Source organism: Glandiceps talaboti, chromosome 18, assembly GCF_964340395.1.
Source record: "Glandiceps talaboti chromosome 18, keGlaTala1.1, whole genome shotgun sequence".
In the NCBI taxonomy this organism is placed as follows: Eukaryota; Metazoa; Hemichordata; class Enteropneusta; family Spengelidae; genus Glandiceps; species Glandiceps talaboti.
In genome coordinates, this window is record NC_135566.1 from 10,321,780 (window position 1) to 10,341,262 (window position 19,483).

General features: G+C 35.2%; 3 protein-coding genes across 3 annotated transcripts; 1 reads left to right on the forward strand and 2 right to left on the reverse strand.

The window, feature by feature from the left end:
* The first annotated feature begins 495 nt into the window (after positions 1-495).
* Positions 496-2,608, forward strand: LOC144449623 (centromere protein V-like). Its single transcript, XM_078140195.1, has 5 exons — positions 496-548; positions 1,104-1,217; positions 1,398-1,467; positions 1,804-1,918; positions 2,207-2,608. Exons 1-5 carry the CDS (start codon positions 502-504, stop codon positions 2,329-2,331), a joined length of 471 nt encoding a protein of 156 aa, XP_077996321.1. The 5' UTR covers positions 496-501; the 3' UTR covers positions 2,332-2,608.
* A 407-nt stretch (positions 2,609-3,015) lies between these two features.
* Positions 3,016-6,880, reverse strand: LOC144449583 (N-acetylglucosaminyl-phosphatidylinositol de-N-acetylase-like). Its single transcript, XM_078140143.1, has 7 exons — positions 6,683-6,880; positions 6,155-6,254; positions 5,843-5,933; positions 5,090-5,157; positions 4,719-4,750; positions 4,374-4,507; positions 3,016-3,351 (listed from the first exon to the last, which is right to left on the reverse strand). The coding sequence occupies exons 1-7, from the start codon at positions 6,870-6,872 to the stop codon at positions 3,247-3,249; spliced, it is 720 nt and encodes a 239-aa protein (XP_077996269.1). The 5' UTR covers positions 6,873-6,880; the 3' UTR covers positions 3,016-3,246.
* Positions 6,881-10,122: 3,242 nt separating this feature from the next.
* LOC144449634 (uncharacterized) lies at positions 10,123-19,263 on the reverse strand. Its single transcript, XM_078140208.1, has 10 exons — positions 19,159-19,263; positions 18,489-18,539; positions 17,244-17,484; positions 16,078-16,310; positions 15,425-15,556; positions 14,564-14,733; positions 13,896-13,969; positions 13,470-13,627; positions 11,173-11,259; positions 10,123-10,549 (listed from the first exon to the last, which is right to left on the reverse strand). The coding sequence occupies exons 1-10, from the start codon at positions 19,261-19,263 to the stop codon at positions 10,454-10,456; spliced, it is 1,347 nt and encodes a 448-aa protein (XP_077996334.1). The 3' UTR covers positions 10,123-10,453.
* Between the last annotated feature and the right edge of the window lie 220 nt (positions 19,264-19,483).

The window sequence follows — 19,483 nt, forward strand, 5'->3', positions numbered from 1 at the left end:
CCAACGTGAGCAAATAAAAGTGTCATTCATCCGATGTGTGCACTTTACTACACACCTTTCCAACCGTTAGATAATGTTATATGGTGGTTAAAACTATGATAAAGTTCACTTACTGCTCTGTAACAGACATGACAGGGGTTGTATATTTGGACGACTTTGACAAGGAGATCTATTCAAATTCACCGCCATTTTGTAAATACGCTCGTCCTAATACTTCCGGTTAACCCCGGGGTGTGTACTCTACGGTAGGCCCAGAGTAGGCTTTTATAAGATGTAACTCAATCATCCACTCAGTGCCTTTTATTTTTTTAATCATTGAATCTTGAGTAAACATTCTCATGTGGGATATGTATTACATATGTATATGACACATGTATTTCACCAAATGCTGAGAAAGAGTGTCGGAAAGAAAAGAGAAACTAAAGTAAAAACTCTTTGAAAATAATTAGGCGTATTACCCCTGAAAGGTCATGCCAGGGCAAAAAAAGTTCTCTGCTCTGCATGCAAGCACAGAAACTTGTCTGTATTCAAACACACCGCAATCATAGGTAGGTTTTGGAGGCAAATTGTTTCTTGAACTAATAATAGTTACATTGAGTCGTGATAGAATGTATAGCACACGAACGCAGATTTGTCTTTTTCGGAACAAACGTAACTTTCTACGATGGCTCGAGAACTGGGCCACGAACGTATTGCAATATGTGTATCTGCATATTGCAATCTTGATTTCGCAACCAAGTTATTATTTCCTAGTTGTTTAATGCATATACCTCTGCCAGGTGACCTCCGAGTCCACGACGGCAACTTCAATTTCGACATGGGCTATGTATAACAGCTGTGAACACTCAGTGTACAGGACATATCAAGTCACTATGTTCATTCATTGGGTGACACTGAAGATCTATTTTCACATGCATCTTACATGTAATCCTAGATGGATAAATGTACCAGTCTCATTCATAGCTTGTGTAGATATGCTTTCTGACTGTTGGTTCTTCATCACAGACACACAGATGTCTATATCTATGGGACTATTAGTATTATGTAGATCGAGGAATTGCAGAGATCAAATTGTAACTAGGAAAATGTACTTTCTCTTTCAGATTGAAGCAATATAAGATGAGTGGTGATTTAGTGAAACATACTGGTGGCTGTCACTGTGGTGCCGTCAGATTTGAAGTCTTAGCACCTGCATCTCTGGAAGTTGCTGACTGCAAGTAAGTCAATATACAAGTATGTTGTCTGACACTTACCTGTAACTATGGAAGTCTATACAAGTATATACATAATAGTGAACAAATCACAACAAACAACACGTATCATCTCCATTCTAACGGTAAATATCTGGTAACTATAAACAAATATTTATAACGCTATACTCTGTCTTTTTACAACAGTTGCAGTGTTTGTGTCAAGAAACAAAACAGACACTTTGTTGTTCCCGATTCTAAGTTTAAACTTTTACAGGTTAGTGTTATTTTACATGCATCAACATAAGTTTTGAGTCAGTTCAGTGATTTTGATGACAATAATGTTATCCTTGGATGTCCAGGGAAAGTTAAATCATAGTCAGTATGTACATTGCCATAGTAACACATATGTAAATTTGTTTACTAAATATGCAAGGACGTTATCTTCTTCCAAATCTTGATGCATGTAAGCAATGTATAGTGTGATCTACAGCCCTGAAAATACCAAGACTGCATCATTGTCTGCTGTGTTTATATTCATCATTTGTTTGTATTTGATGACAGTTGGCTTTCCTTATATGTAAATACTGTCTTTGAAATCTTTACACATCAGGGAGAAGAAAACTTGACGTGTTATACTTTCAACACTCATGTAGCTAAACACACTTTCTGTAAAACATGTGGAGTGCAGAGTTTCTATACACCAAGATCCAACCCAGATGGCAAAGGTAAATAGTGTATGTTTCATGTCAGTTAAGATGGGGGTTAGTAGAAATCTGTTTCTTGTATTCCAAACTCTAGACTGCAAGACTTGTAATTGTTAGTGCTCCTTATATGCACTATGGTTAATTTGATTGGTGGAAATTGACAATATATTGCCTAATATGGTAATTAATTATGATTATGTACACTGACAGATGGCTTGGTTTGACTGTCATAAATTTGAAGCTACAATTTCTCAGACCTATTTCACTACCCAACATATAGACTGACTGAAAGTTTTATTTATTGTGTAGGTATAGCTATCCATTGTTTGGATCCAGGAACTGTGACTGGGGTGTCAACACTTAATGTGGATGGTGAACATTGGGAGGAATGGATGGCAAAGAATGCAGCATTCAGCGACAAGTCTAAGGATTAAGATTATAGTGGGCTAGTGTGTCAACTGTTTATAAATGAGGTCATTTACAGTTGCCAAGGGTGTCAATAGCAATATAAATCAGGTCTTTTACAGTTGCCTAGGGTGTCAACTACATATAAATCAGGTCTTTTACAGTTGCCTAGGGTGTCAAGATTGTCAACTTCATATGCTGAAATTTGCCACATTCATGAACTGTGTATGATCCACATCTGGGCTTTCCTGGAGGCATACAAAAAATAGTGCCAATGGCACTGTAGCAGAACTGTATCCTATTATGTATTACATCTACCAAGAACACCCATAGTGTTTAATTTATGTTATTCAATCAATTAAGTATCAAAATGGATAACATTATGTCTTCTTCAGAACATCAGAGACTTGTACATTAAAAGTAAAATATACATTATTTTCATAAAAAGTAATACAAAATTATGTAAAAGTAATAGATATTATCAGAGTTGATGATAGAAATCTCAGTATATAATAAATGAACATTCATTATGAGTCAAAGTTGTTTAAGTTTTATTGTATTTTAATTTTCCTGTCCTCACAAAACTGTCCAAAGTACATTCAATTTGTCATTCTACTACCGTATGTCAAGATCAGATAGGTTGATCAAAGTACAATGTCACACTGCCCTCACAGTCTGGATCAGACTGATCCAAATTACAGTCATACTGCCCTCACAGTATCAATCGGTCCAAGTGCATTATGACACTGCCACCACAGTCTGAATCAGATCGGACCAAAGTAGTACATGGGTGTACTTCTCTCACAGTCAAGTTGGCATCATCTATCTTACATACTTAGTTATACTGCCCTCACAGTCCATATCACCGCTGCCCTACATTCACGAGATGCACGTAACTGTCCAATGCTGTGTTCCTATCACAGTGCAGACTATTTTAGAGTTTATCAGCTTGTGATTGGTGTGAGAGTGTTAACCACCATATATCGTGAAAATAAGATATACAGGATTCGAAACCATACAAACTGACTCCAGTGTGCATACATGGCTTTCTGTAACAAAACAACATTTTTTTTAAATAGAAGGGTAAACTAAATAAATTGGTGACAACATCACCATCACCCAACCCCCTCTCCCTCCGTGAGTGCTTAGATTAAAATCAACTGTTGAGTTTTCATTCATACACTCAGATGTACTCTATTATAAAAATGGTACTTTTCGTATCATTTCACTGCAAATGCCAGACATTGTATCACACTTATTACTGATGGTATAAATTTGAGGAACTCCTGCAGTTCTTTTACATCAATTTGTCGACAGATCCTTGTACTGTCATGTGTTTGCCATTCCAATTGAACCCATTCTCCCTTATCATGAGTGCCCTTGTCATAGTTTAATAGTGCCAAAAATAGTGGCTATCCACAAAACTGCATATAGCCTGTCTACTGGTAAGTTTGAGTAACTTTGCAGTGTCCTTGATCATAGACAACATTGTAGAGTCACTCTATCATGTCAGTAAATTGGCTACATGTACATAGGAACACAATGTATTACAACACTTTGGAACCTGAGTTGACATTTTTGTACTTTTGGGTCTCAATCCTGAGAATGGTACTTGGATAAATCATATACATGTATTCAACAACAATTTAGTTTTCGATATCTATTATTATATATGTAATATATGTATGTAACTTAAATGGATGCGCAAGCATATTATTGGTATTTGCAAAACCAAAACCTAAAACATTACTGCAAACTGTTTGAAAATGAGCACATCATTAGTCCATGACCATGTACATGCAGTTGCATTCACATGTAGTTATATTCTTATGAAATTTATGGTTTCAGAAAAATGTATGTAATAATACCAGAACCCCATGCCATGTGAGTATCACTATGGGTACTCTGTGTATTTGCACTCATGTTTTCAGTGTTTTCTGCTGCACTTTCACTCACTTCGTTCATGAAATAATGGCTCACAGAGAACACTGCAAAGACTCATGCAAATATCCCATGGTATGACTCACTAGCACTCACAAGTTACAAGTCATGGGAGTTCTGTCATACATACCTGTGCTTTCCATACTCCAGACCATGATGATACAAATAACAGATCCTGAGGTTCTACATAACTGATAGGTAGATCCAACAATAACAGATACTTTCTCCAAATTGGTATACTTTGTAAACTGTATGCTTCAACATCTAGGGAAACAGATAAAATTCAAATCATAATAAACATACTGTGAATGCAGTTATTTTGGAACTTAAATAATGTTGTGACACAAAGTGACATGTCTATGTTATCTTTTAGCCACAACACTTGGATTTGCATATTTACCTAACTGTGATTGCAAAAATAATCTCAGTACAGAGGCTCTACGGACATTCACAAAATATGAATGATATGACTTACTTGGTGGTAGTTGATTCTGACTTGATAACTTCCTACAACAGAGAAATGAAAATGTTACAGGTCTGTGGTAGAAGCATTGGGTATAGCCACATTAATTATTCAACACTCAGACACATTGCTAAGATTGAGGTGATTGGTGTGGGTTCCATTTGTAAGGTCTGATGTAATTGGTGAGGCTCAGTTTGTAAAGTCTGATGTGATTGGTGTGGCTCAGTTTGTAAGGTCTGATGTACTTTCTCTCAGAGTCTGCATATTAGTGAATTACCTAAGATATGACAACTACAATCAGTAAAACAAGTCTTTCACACTCTGTTATTACCAGTAAATGTAGAAGTACTAGTAGTTATCAAATAATGGTTGTCTTTACTCACTTGACTGCTTTGAATAGAGAAATGTGGTTTGAATGACCGCTCACACCATAATCATCAAAAGTTATCACCTAGGCAACAGAAAAAATACATCATTTTTAGGGAATATGATGAGTCACAATAAATACATGGCATTGTCCTTGAATTCAAATAACATACATGATGTAGTTGTATTCTCTGTTTTTGTTACACTAAAACAGTACCAACTAAGCTGTCACTTTATGGAGTCACTGCCACATGTTAAAAACATTCTATAATATTTAAAAACTATTCTCCTCCCTGGAAAGCCTCCAGTGTATGCAAATAGCATTGGGAGGGGAGCCTCAGGTCATTTGAAAACCAGCACATGTTGGCAACTCTGGCTACAAGCATTAAATCCTCAATTCACAATAAATCCATTTGTTTGTCTTCCCAAAATATTTTGAACACTTTTGAAGTCGGAAAAGTTTTTATTTGCTGAAATATGAACATTGTTTAAAGTATAATTCTATCATACCTGAATGTTGGGTCAGGTCAGATCAGGTTAGGTCAACCCCTAACCCTCCCTGTTCCACAAGAAATGTTGATACAGGGCACCCTAAGTATGACTTAACAATTAACATGGTAACAGAACACAATTTGTGGTTCTCCAGGTGGCATAACTGAACACATCCAATGTTTCACTGATACAATATTACTTAATAAACCTTCATCCAGTTTGTAAAATTGATTACTTTCATAACCTCATAAATTCAACAATAAGATAGAGAATCTTACCACTTGTATTTGATTTTTCTGTATCTTGTCAAGGATAAGGTTAGACAACAGATCTTCATCCCAAACTATGTTGGGATCGTCTTGTAAATTACTGCAAAGAAGAAAGGTCAAAGGTTTTTTTTTTTTTAAAGTTTCTTTGGACCACTCAATTTCCTCCTTCTTGAATGCATAACAGCCCTCATAGTAATATACATCTAATAGGGCCTCATAACAAGGCAATAAGTGTACAGTATTCAACTCATTACTGATTCTCTAGCCTTGGTATATTGGTAAATGCAAATGTCATTGTTTGGTGTTTTATTGTAGCCTTACCTGTTGTCAATTATTGATATGTTTTGTTGAGGTACTCCAAGTATACTACAACTTTTATACAGTTCTTTTCGTCTCACCTCTCCATGACCATAGTAGTTACCTGTGTGAAGTCAAAGTACACTTCAAATTTAGAAAGAAAAACTGACAGATAGAGAGATCACTATAATTCATTCACTTGAAAAAATCCTGATATTGCATCTCCTAATCTGTATGTCACGTTTTTCAATGGCAAGACTGTGGGAGAGTGAATAACACACTTGCTATATAATGTAAACCACAGACCTACAACACGAAATTTCGTGTAGGGTCTATGTTCAAGCTAACTAAGTACAGCAGATAAAGTAACAGTGTGATTGCTTTGTATTGGTTGAATTTTCAGTCAATATAAAGTTTTGAAACCCATGTTACTCCATCTCTTTAACATATTACCGATATATTACGTCAATATCATGAGGTGTCCATTGGTATCGTTAGGTTCTACTTCCATGGTTATTGTTAGTAATGTGTTGTTATGTTACCTGTCCTTACCTGAACTGAAACAGACGAGATGTTTCTCTTTGAAATGGAGAATTGTAGGCGCAAAGAACATACATTCGTCATCTGGATGTGCAGTTATTATCATTACATTCTTATCAGACAATCTGTTCTTAATTCGCTGTTTTCGATGAACTACAATAGCGTGCAATACAAATGTCAGTACGATAACAACGAACAACATTATGGGAGCTGCCATTTTGTTTGTAGTTCAACGGAGGTCAAGAAATGTCTCAATGGGGATGATAGAGGGCGCCCAACATGAAATTTTATTGGGGGGGGGGGGGGGCTGCGTGATTGTTGTTAGTTTGCCTTGTACCGAATCTATTTAAATCGTTACGGTCTTTCAGTTTTGAATAGATTTTTAATAGACAAGCAGATAAAAAATAGATGTGTGATTCCATACAGAAAATGAAAGTAAACTAATCTACTTTCTGCTGGGTTTAATATTGGCTTTTGGCAGTCAAGTTTTAGGAATGGATTGTGTGCTTAGTTTAAGACAGATATTGAAGACTTTGGTCAGTTAAAACTGGCTTTCAAAAATATCCAAACACAAGAGAATTCAGATTTATATATTTATACATTCATGATTGGACCAGTATTTACTAGTTATTGCAATTGCCTATGTACCAAGGCTACTGACATCTTTGATACATTTACATTTTTTCAATTATGTGTATAAATAAAAACATATGTACAACATATTAACATTTTGGTAATATTTATTGAATACAAGACATCACATTATATTCCATGTAATGACAGACTGACTGCAGCCCTTGTCAAGTGTTTCCACCCTAGTCACATAAACTACCAATCTGATTAAAATCTGATGTGGTGCATACAGCTTGTTTTCTTTATTTACCTCTATATCCTACGCTGATTGTCTGGGTTTTTTCATTTTGTTGTTCCGGGAGTGATTGCTGCCTTCGTGGGAAGGTGGTAATCACCCGGATCAACAAAAATTGAAAACAAATGACACTAAAGAGATGGAAGAAAAGGTAAATAAAGAAATTGAGTCATATTCACCACATCAGATTTTAATCAGACTGATAAACTACATATTAAATGCAACTCACATATCAATTATTACATTTTACAAACTGGTATGATATAATATACTATACTATACAAAGAAAAGGCTCCCTATACACTACACTATAAGCTATCGGTATATTCAGACATGTACATGTAATAAATTAAAGTGAATGTCTTCATATTTGCACCCCTCCAAAATTAAAGTACATTTTGGACTTGATTTGCATAGTACTTTGTTGTGTAAATACACAAGTATATTTTGTTAAAGGCATAACATAGTGTCCTGTGTTGTACTGTGATTGTAAGAATCACTATGTCTGGGTTTCATTGATCAACATTGTAATAAACCAGATATTGACATCACTACGTTATAATGTTAGTCAGTGTGTGCCCTCTAAGTCAATCTGATACACCATAGTATATTTGACACACATTAGTTGTGATGTGCCAAACTTTGGTGTTCCCCTATCCGTAACTATGTGATGACTTATCAGATATTTCAGATTATCAGTTTTCAGAAGCACTTTTCATCAAAGGACATACTGTTAGCTACCATTCTGAGACCTAAGTTACTTACAAATCTATACAAACCTAGCACAAATATCAACAAAGCAGAATATATATATATTCATTACATACATTTATATTGTTTAAGCATCGAACTGATATTTCTATTGATAAAGCAATAAACTCTATATACTATAATACATATATGTATGAAAAATACATTACAATATACTTTACAAGACATTAAATTTTATGTAATAGCCTTGCTAGAGAATAACTCTTTCTCCCTCACCCTCTGTTCTCTCTCCCTCTCTTGTTATCATTCTCTCTCCGTCTCATTCCCCCCCTCCCCCCCCCCCCCCCTCTCTTTTCCACAAAGCCAAAATATGTATACAGGACCAGAATGTAAAACAATACTTTTTTTTAAACGATTGAGTATAAGTTTAGTATTTATAAATTTGCAGTGTTCAAAAGACAACTCTTGGTTAGGATTCATCCCTATTCAATCTTGTCATCTGTAGTAACAAATTAACATAATTTAACATAAAACATGATACATAATACAGAGCTATTAAAGTAACAATGATATCTTTGGATTGACAGTGGTTTATTTACATCAAAATAGAATTATTAAAATAACAAAGTTAACATTTTGACACAATACAAATCTATTTACATATCTGGTTTCTGTTTATATTGGTATTAAGTTCTGATAATACTGGTAGTATTATATAAAGGTAAATGATATAAATAAATTTCACATTACCATATTTGTTCATTACAGAAATGTCTACCTGTTTATCACATGGTTGCCTGAAAGCAAAGCAGTATTCTTTGCAGTAAATTGGTTCCTTACATAAAATATACATGTTTTCCGACATTACAGTGAGATAACGAAATATGGTATATATTAACTTTAACTTAACCTGATGAGATGAATAATGACCTGATTCAAGTTTGTATGAGAAAAAAGTGTTAAATTGCACTGAACAAGAATTGCGACATGAGTTGTCAAATCTTAACTTCACTGACAGAAACATTGCATTCCGGGTATATTTTAAGTGTTTTTAATTTAAAGATTTAGCAAAAATTTGATTACAGTAATGAGGAAATCTGGTATCATTTACCTAGCTGCATGTAACACATGTAAGATGACTAGAGAACTAAGGTTCTATTGTGACAAAAAACACACTCTCCTTTAAAGTGAGGATCCTAGCTTACTGTACGCGTAAACTGCAAGAAGTTACTGATGCAGTCTTTCCTTTCTAAAGACTTATTAAAGTGGCCATATGGATGAGAATTTGATATTTAAATTTTGATTTTTAATTTATAGAACAATTTTATCATGGTGTTCTACTTGAAAAATAAATGTGAAACAACATATACCAAGTCTGTGTTTGTAACTCAACACATTGCAAAAAGCTAAAAAAGCGTAAAATGCTTGTTACTGTACATACAATAACAAACATTTTACACATTTATTAATGGTTTGTAATGTATTGAGTTACAAACACAGATTTGGTCAATGTTGTTTCACATTGATTTTTCAAGTAGGACGCCATGATACAATGCTCTTTTTATAAATTAAAAATCCAAAACAAACACCCAATCTTCATCCATATGGCCACTTTAATGTGAGGACATAACTCACTGTACAAGTAAACTGCAAAGAGTTACTACTGCAGTCTTTCCTTCCTAAAGACTTATGCATACAAATAATTCTACATATACAATCTAAATATGCCGATGCCAATTACCATTATTGCAAGAAAAGTTTTTGGTTCTATAAATAATAATAAGCTTTTACACATTTAGATATGTTGGTATCTCTGTTAATTTACTGGTATTTGAATTCATCAATGAAATAGTACACTATTACTATTTGGGTATTTGATCTAGCAAACTGAGACAAGTTTCCATAGTTACTCATCAAGCCTTTAGTTACTAATATTATGACAGTTGTGAAGTACTTTTAATGTGGCTATCATTACCATGACAACACATATACTTCACCAAGTACAGTCTCAGCCTATTGGAAGCTTGATTGGTTAGTAACATGTCTAAAGTTTGACATTTTCAAATCTGTGTAAACATTGCAAATCACTGATGTCATCATGGTATAAAAATAATGACCTCTTTGTGAAATTCTTTTCTTGGCAGTTATCAAGAGCACTTTAATGCTGATACTATACAACTGTAGTTTTCTTTCTCAAAAAGGTTTTAATCTGGGATTTGCTCAGCATGATTGACTTTGATTCCACCCATTTCCAGTATAAATTTGTCCGGATTTTCTTCCCACTTGCCAGGTAAGGGAACCTTCAAATAAACCAGAGCACAGAAACATGGGATAAACAATGGAGACGTACCTTCATTTCGAAATCTAAGATAAAATATTGGTTTGTGTGACTAAAAGATACTGTTTAAGTTCAAGTCCAATCTACAATTTGTGATTGAGCACATCCTCCTACCACCTGGCTTTAAACAAACAAAAAAACAAACAAAAAAACAAACAAACAACAAACAAACATTTCTTGATATTGCCAGAATCTGATTGGTAAGCTTAGAAAATATATGCTACAAAACAAGCAGACTAGAAGTGGGCTACTCATTCTTCAAGTTATTCATTGAATCACCAGGCACAGGTTTACAAACTCATATCATAGAAACTCCATAGTACAGTCTGAGTAGTGGGTGTCGGGGTGTTAAATGGCTGTATATTCATAAGTATACACATTATTGGGGATGTTTCAATGCTTTAAGTCATTGTAAATCATTGCAAATCATTAATATATTCATTTCAATCTGTACACATTTGTATTGAATCTTTATTTTCACATAGGATGAACCTGCTTAGCAAATATGTAATTAGATCAACTACTTAGGCTAGTGTTCTTGCCAAGTTAAGACTTGATACTTATTCAAGACTTTGATACACCTACCCGTCTCTGTTTATGGGCTTCTCTCAATTCCCATTGCTTCTGTTTAGCTTGAGATGATAGTGCACTAGAACTTCCACAAGCCAACACCTGACAATCATAATGATGAATTGATATATGTTAAACAGGTACTAGAAATGGAATAGTAGATGGATGGATGAATTTACACTGTCAGCTACAGGTGAAAGTTAGCATGCGTAAGTTTCTATCTGATCACTACAAAGAATCAGGGCATGCCTTTTGAGGCGAGCGATCGCTCCGCTCGCCTACCACTCGCGCAAACTAAAATCCACGAGAGCGATTTTCCACTCGCCTGGGCCCCAACGAACCTGTACAACAGCCTGATGTTATTTTATATCATTTTTCAATATGTGGTTACCATAAAAATCAACGTTTATTCGGTAAAATTACGTGGTAGGAGCGTGGAACACTTCCATGTTCATAATCGTCGATCTCCAGCTGAAGTCAGCGCTGTCATTCATGACCTATATATGTATCTGGAATTTGCATTGCACTACCCTTATATGGGGAAAATAGTGACGTATTCGAAGCGGGACATGCATGATGTCATGGCATATCATGAATATTGATCAGCTCAGTATGCGTGGAGATTTCAACTTTCGCATCATTGCAAATTGTGCAATTACGATTGATACGATGACTATTTGTAGTTCTCATTTTCAGCAATCCATCGATGAGTTTTTAGTTTTAAATTCCGATCGCCCTAGTTTTGTTAGAACGGGGTTTTTGGAGACCATCCGGCATCCGGCATCCTACTAGTCCTGCTTCCATGACGGTGCACGAGTCTGTATTACTGACTTGACTTGGAGGGGGAGGGACAATTGTCAGAATCGAGTCCCGAATTCCTCCGTATGCAAGCAGGACTAGCATCCTACGTGAATGTCTCCTCCGGAACATGAACAACAACTGCGATTTATAGTCGCTACACAAAGTACATGCCCAGAGTTCCGACAATAGCTTGGCGATGTTTTGGAGGGCATTGAAAAAATGACAAAAAAATAAGATCGATTATTTTACAAAATAAAAATAAAAATAAGCTGTCGATATTTTTCCCACCTTATCTTATTATTCTCGTGCAGTTTTCAGAGAAATTCCCGGGTTTTTATTTCATAATCTCCAACACGCAGTTTCATTGTTTTTGTCCGATGATCTATTCAACTGCCGACCACGTCTGTTTTACCTCCATGACTTTATCGACTGCTGTAACATATAAAATATTTGCTCGAATTTTCGCCTTGTTGTGATTTCTAAAACAAAGTAGGTCTGCTGCTTAGACGTGAACGGATCTAGCTACTTTAGTCGGCGACACCGGTCGTCGGATCCGTGTGCAGGTACTAGGTGGGGTTACGTGTTTTATTGTCTCGGATCGAGTGAATGATTACAAATTAGCAAGCAATTTAACGTCAACGTCAAAGCTCAACATCAGGAGGCATTTGTCATCTCTGGGGTACGTTAGTTTTTGTCAATTCATTGTAGTTTTGAACAATCTCAAGTTTGAATTAGCTGCATTAATTAAGCGAAATAGAAGTGGTGGTTTCTTCAATGCCCTCCAAAACATGTACTTTGTAGCGACTATAAATTGTTCCGGAGGAGATATTCAGGTAGGATGTTATTATAAAAACGTTCTAAGAAAACAAGACCAGTTAGAATTTGTAATTAAAAAAATATTTTTGTATTGTACTACTTGTAGTCACAACAAAAAACTTAATATTTTTTCAAGATTTTGATGTGCACAGACTTAACAAAATTGTTGCAATAATAATTGTTGTACAAATAACCAAACGAACTGTTACTTATAAATATATTTTTGCATACATTTTTTAAATGTGTGTGTTTTTTTATTCTATTTTATTTATTTGGAGCCGACTGGCCAAAATACAAATAGAAATGAAAATGAATTTTTTTTCTTCACTCGCCTGACTATTTTCAGGAGAGGTAATTAAATCACTCGCCTACCACTCGCCTGGATGGTTTCAGGAGAGTGATTTTTAGCTCTCCTGCCATTTTCAAAAGACATGCCCTGAAGAATGGTTCCTTATTTGGTCATTTGAACGAACAATTTCATGTAAGGGTATGTACATATTAAAAGACTTTGCAATCAAAAAGCTAGCCTAGTGATGTTTGAGAAAAGCAATAAGCAGAAAGAATAATGGATGTCATTGGTAGGACCTTTCCTTTATAATACACCATGCCACAGTGATTTATATATGAAAGTGAACAAAAACCCAGACTGTATTTGGAGATAATTTGGGTCAGTTTACACCCTTTCCACTTCTTACCTCTAGCGCTACGAGGTCATTCTGCATACCATATGTATGTTTGACTGTAGACAAGCCACCATCTATAGACAATGCGAGACTTTTACTGTTCCTACCAATGGTAATACCTCTAGGTAGACTTCGTGATTTATCATTTAAAAACATCATATCTGGACCCTCTGGAACAAAGAAAACAACGACTTTAAACTTTGACATTTTTAAAAGAGTAGTCATTGCATGTTACAAGTAATGCATAGATTTCGTATTAAATTAATAGATGTGGGAACTATTTCATTTCAAGTGATGAAACTCAAAATTGAATTTTTGATCTGATATCATCAATCAAGGTGTTGGTTGTGTGACGTCTATACTCAACATTGACAAAATTAACTATTTCAAAATATACAATTTTGATAGAGTGATATATATACAAGAAAGCCTCCTTACCCTCAATGAGTTTAAATGTAGGTGATAATTGGAAGATAGAACAACCAGCACCTCCCCAATGTTTTAGACTTTCTCTAAAATTGAAACGATCAAAAAAATCATTATTGAGAATCCTTTTGTAGTTTGAAAGTGGGATTGGGAATATAAGTTTTACGAAAAAAATGATAAATTTATACAACAGACTGACCACAGAAATGTGTTTGATCTTTTTGAAGTATGTACAATACTGAGATTTGGTGTACCAGTAATTAATCATGGACAGTGCAGACTACTGTTTGTTTTCAGAATACTTGCTCTGATAGTAAAAGAGACATTGAGACAAGAATGTAGAACAGTGGACAGCCTGTACAATATCCAGTCAAGCTAGAGGGTTCGAGTTAGGCTAGGGATAGGATTAGAGTTAGACCCCCTAGCATAACCCCAATTTGTATCTTCTGCAATGAATGAACTCCATTCCAGAGAGATACATCAACGCTGAATAATTAATCATTGTGTGATCAAGGTCTATAGTAGACGGACTGAAATGTCGTATTCATTCCCAATTTATCATTCCAAAGTAACTATATTGTACTGTCCTATTGATTCATGGAGCCATGAGCAATATATTCTCCATAAAATACTGTATTTTTTTGGAAAATGTACACGAAATCTAAACCATTTGTACTCACCTCCATTCTTGATCTACAGCCACAATAAAAAGATAACCAGCACTACATGTAACTACCATGATAGTTGGGCCTTTATAACTAAATATGTGATGTTGAAATCTGTTCATACTAAGACCCTTAGAGTTGCTATCATACAAAGTCACCCAATGATCCCACTGAAAGTGTTGACTCTGAAATACAAAAAACAATCATTTATTTATTAAAGTGTTCACTTGAGGCAACAATGGTGCAAACTACAATGTGCTTACAGTCTTGTGAATTTACAGAGTTTAATGTGTTGATAAGATATCAGGATGGTATCTCTTACTAAATGGTCCATGTAGAAATTACGATAACAAGGAGCACTCAGTCTGGTAGTTGACATTGATTTCAATATTCAATCCTATTTCTTCACATTACAAAATATCAGATAATTACGTATATATACATGTAGATGATTTTGATGTTTATGTTGTAACAACATACACAAGATTCAAACACAAGTTCTCTTCTTCCACTTTAGATTGAGAAACAGACATGTTTTGCAAGAAGAAATAGTGGGTGCAGAAACTGACATCAACTTAAAAAGACATTATAAAACTATTCTTCCAATCTGTAATGGCTGTACATCTGATAGGAAGAACGAAAAAAACACAGAGACCATTTGGAAAACAATGGAAAACCTGAACTAGACACTCACACATGAAAAAAAATATATAATAAAATAAAATAAAAAATCTACCTACCCCACCTATTTTAAATTGAATGTAATTGATCCACACAATTTTTTTTTTTTACACCTTATCTGAATTGAAATATAGTACATTTTATACTAGGATGACAAAACACCACTTACAAATAGAATGAAGTACTTGTACTCACACTACTATCCATAGAAGACTTTAGGGTAGATTCTACTGTATACGTGGCTGGTACACAACATGATATCAACCATGCTAAGGGGTAACTTAACATAGAACCAATCAGTCTGGAATCCAATATTTCTTGTAAAGTCTGAAAATAAGGATTACAAATTAGATACAGTCTGTGAGGTACATCGTGATGGGGCGCCCTCACACATTAGTCAACAATTGGGAGAGAGGAGACTGGTGAGGGTGGAAAGACATGGTGTATCTTACAGTCTGCAATCAACATAGGTTCATGAATTCAATTTGATAAATGATGAAAGTTACCTGTTAAAATAATAACATTATCTTTACATCAAAGGATAGTTATTACCAAAGACATGATGTTTGACTTTTAATATAGAGGTGACTTTCAGCGTCATCATAGACCTACTCATGTTGAAAAGTCTTGTACCCATTCATTAGTAAGACCAAACAGTGTTGGAAAGAGAGTCATTTTTGTAATCAGTGAATAATTTCATTGTTTATCATTTCCTTCATTTGTGGTACACTCAATTGCAGAAAATGTGAAACTTTGTCTGTTACATGTACTTTTACAACAATTCTCTCATCTGTTTTATTTCACATAACAGATAATGCAGGGCAGCTTGCATTTGAGAGGTAACTTACATCTGGGTTTGCCTCCCCATTGAGTAATGACAGTACCCAACTGTGCATGCCTGTAAGTAGTTCAGGACAGTTACTTTGTATACAGTGACTGATTGCATTCATGTCTCTACAGGTGGATAGCTTGGTTGCAAACTTTGCCAGGATATCAGCATGACTGTCTTCAGTGACTTCACACCTGTACCCACATGATGCCATGTACATCACGAAAGCTGCCTCTACCAGTTGTCTACTCTCTGAAAAATATAATTGAAAATAAATTTTTTCTTACATATATCTGCTGAAAAATAGTAGGATTTATACATAAATGTAAAAAAAATTCTTTGAATTAAACAATTTATCATGACAATGAGATTGTAGTCAATTTGATGTCATCACTAAAAAAAATTCCCATAAACCCTTGCGGGGAAACCCCAAAATGCCGAACACATGTCAAGTGCAGTAGGGCTTCTTTACAAGATTTTAAACTTGAAAAAGTTACTTAGGTGTTATTTTCTATTTAGCCTAGAATCCAGTTGTCTAGTTCCTATACAGTATCGTTACCATTAACATCTCTACTTGTACTTACATTTAGTTAGAAACCACATTGGCATCCAGACTAAGAATCCAGGCGATTGGGGATTTTGGATTTCCCCATCTAAATAACAAAATAAGGAATTCAAAACCCCCATGCATGGATTCCTGTCTATTTTTTCACCGAAACTCATGTCAGTTGATAGCAATAATCAATATGAGTGTACTAAAGGCAGAAATAAGTCTAACTGGACTTTTCCTTGAAGTTGATGGCAGTAATCAATACAAGTGTACTAAAGGCAGAAATAAGTCTGACTGGACTTTTCCTTGAAGTTGATGGCAGTAATCAATACAAGTGTAATAAAAGCAGATTTGTCTGACTGGACTTTTCCTTTAAAGTTCAGAGAACGAAGATTGAAATAAGGGATGATGAGAATGCGTCACCACTTGAGAAAAACCTGAGATGCCATTTTACTATGAATGTTTAATGACATCAACATGGATTGATAGCTTATGTCCACATGTTGAAATAACAACTTTAATTTGTGCCTATCCAGGATGCCTACCCTAGTTTCTATAATGATATCGAAAGTTGCGTCTACAGTACATTGACATACATTGTGTTTTCCATTGTAGTAAGAGATAACATACGATACCTGCTTCACTTAGCTTATCTCCACCACCAGAATATACGGAGCAGTAAAATTTGATCTGTCCAGATTTACTGTTACTGAGAGAAAGTAACTCCTTAGCTGTGTTAAGAAAGTCTCTTTTTGTCACCAGCACACCATCAGTTTCTGTTGTAGCACCACTGGCTGGGTCTCCAGGATGATTCTGTCGATTCACATGGGTATACAACCGTTGACCAAAACCTTCAACTGGATTTGAAAAATAGATCTGCAGGTAAGCAAGAGAACTCGATAGTCAATAATCGGTAAGATTTTCCTAAGAACTGGGTAGTCAGCAAATGACAAGCATGCACTAAACTTGTATAAATTCTTGTACAACTTGTAGTTACGCAAGGTAATAAATTTTCCAAAAATCACATAATCTCCAACATTAGATTGTGTATCACTGTTTGATAAACAAACCCCAAGGTGCACATCTGCACATAATCAAACATGGGTAGTATGGTAATAGTTAAAACTGAACACCAGGTGGCAGTATATAATCAGCTGATTACAGATGTTTGATAGTTTGATGTTCCATCTCTGTTGGTAATTTCAACACAATAAATGTAGTCAACACTGCCTTCTTTTCTAATAAAACTCATTATTTTCTAGAAACATTTAAGGGGCAGCTGTGCAAACAAAACAATAGAAACCTCATGTTTTAACATTTGTACTTAATATGTTCATTTTTCAGTACGTTAGTAACCTTTTCATTAAATAACAGGTCAACACAAAGAGTTGAGTAAATTGTATAAATTATAAATTTTCGTAATTTTATTTGAAAGGTCTAAGGACATATAATCTAATGTTCATTATTTGAAGATTGAGAGAGTGAGAGACTTGGATAAAAAAAAATTACAACTGCCGACATCAGACTGTGGGTGAACAGAACCTGTTACAAACAGGGAAAGTAAACAACTGGATTATTAACACTTGGCACATCATGTTGGAAGTACAAAGACTTGTATTACATTCCATCATTTGATAACTTTGTAAGAACAGTTTTATGGCCCCTTTACATAATAGTTCATGTTTACAAACAATTTCCAGTTCCCCTACACATAAAGAAGCCATAAAACTGTTCTATCAAACCATGGTGTGTAATACACGCACTAGTCTCTGATGTTCCAACATTCTGTGCCAAGTGTTATTAACCCAATTTATTTGTTTACTTTCCCAGGTTTCGTTTTTTCCAGTCTGATGTTTGCAGTTGTAAAAGAGTAGTATTACCTGGAAAGCTTCTCTGTCTACACTCTGTGATGTTGTACCTGAAAACCTCCTCTGAAAGAAAGATAAAACAAAGTGTCTTATTCCGTAACTCCCTACTGTGCCCCCCCCCCCCCCCCACCGAACAAAAGTTGTAGAGTAATTCAAAGTAATTCGAATGCATAAGATTTTTATTCATCAAAGAGACACAGTTACAACTGTAACTAGACATGACTGGAACCATTTCTATTCATCTCCTGTTTATGTGGCACTTAACTCTATTTTTAGACATAATTTTCTGAAGATTTAATTAATTAATCACATTTGGAGAAGTAAGCACTGGCTTGTTTTGTCTGACGTTTACACCCTAAACATTTGCACTATTATAGCCATTAGGTCATAATCCACTGGGCAGTGGTCACTATAATTTCAATAAATTCCATCTTCTTCACATGTCAGTACGTACTCAATATGAATAACACGGCTGTATATCAATATTATCATATATAGACACTGTACACATGTTAATTATTTACTTTTCACCATGACAGGGTGTCTTATAAAAAAACCGGGTATGCACACTAAGTTTTGCATGATGCTAGATGTGAATTATTACAGTACGGTGTATTTTCTTCGAGGTGAATGGGAATGTGGATGTAATTATTTCTATTCTTTCATCTAGCCGACAACCTACCTGCAGGAGTTTGACCACCTGCGGTGGAGCTTGCGCCTCCAGCGACTGATGATGATCATGATCATGATCACTACGTCGTCGATCGCTCGTTTGTGACTGTCCCATGATTAGCAGTCTTCGATCGTGCAAAGCCTGGCACAGGCTTAATTGATATGGCTTCCGACTTGAATATTGGGGGGTAAAGTAAATTGTGAAACTTCTTAGACCAAATAATGACTGGACGTCACCCGGCGATGTTGAGGTTTCTGCTACTGGGCAGCCATTTTGAAAATTACCCATCATTCTTCACCTGTTTGGCCGATTTACAAAGTAACGATCAAAATCT

Bases quoted from the DNA above. Each gene is read 5' to 3' on its own strand.
- LOC144449583 (XM_078140143.1), bottom strand. From the start codon at position 6,872: ATGTTGTTCGTTGTTATCGTACTGACATTTGTATTGCACGCTATTGTA. The intron at 5,158-5,842 runs GTAAGATTCTCT...TCTGTTGCCTAG, and splicing joins AGAAAAATCAAATACAAGTG to GTGATAACTTTTGATGATTA. The intron at 3,352-4,373 runs GTATGTATGACA...GTTTTGTTACAG, and splicing joins CTGGAGTATGGAAAGCACAG to AAAGCCATGTATGCACACTG.
- LOC144449634 (XM_078140208.1), bottom strand. From the start codon at position 19,263: ATGGGACAGTCACAAACGAGCGATCGACGACGTAGTGATCATGATCAT. The intron at 15,557-16,077 runs GTAAGTTACCTC...CCTTATTTTCAG, and splicing joins ATGGGGAGGCAAACCCAGAT to ACTTTACAAGAAATATTGGA. The intron at 14,734-15,424 runs GTGAGTACAAGT...TTTGTATTTCAG, and splicing joins AGTCTTCTATGGATAGTAGT to AGTCAACACTTTCAGTGGGA.
- LOC144449623 (XM_078140195.1), top strand. From the start codon at position 502: ATGCAAGCACAGAAACTTGTCTGTATTCAAACACACCGCAATCATAG. The intron at 1,468-1,803 runs GTTAGTGTTATT...TTTACACATCAG, and splicing joins CTAAGTTTAAACTTTTACAG to GGAGAAGAAAACTTGACGTG. The intron at 1,919-2,206 runs GTAAATAGTGTA...TTTATTGTGTAG, and splicing joins ATCCAACCCAGATGGCAAAG to GTATAGCTATCCATTGTTTG.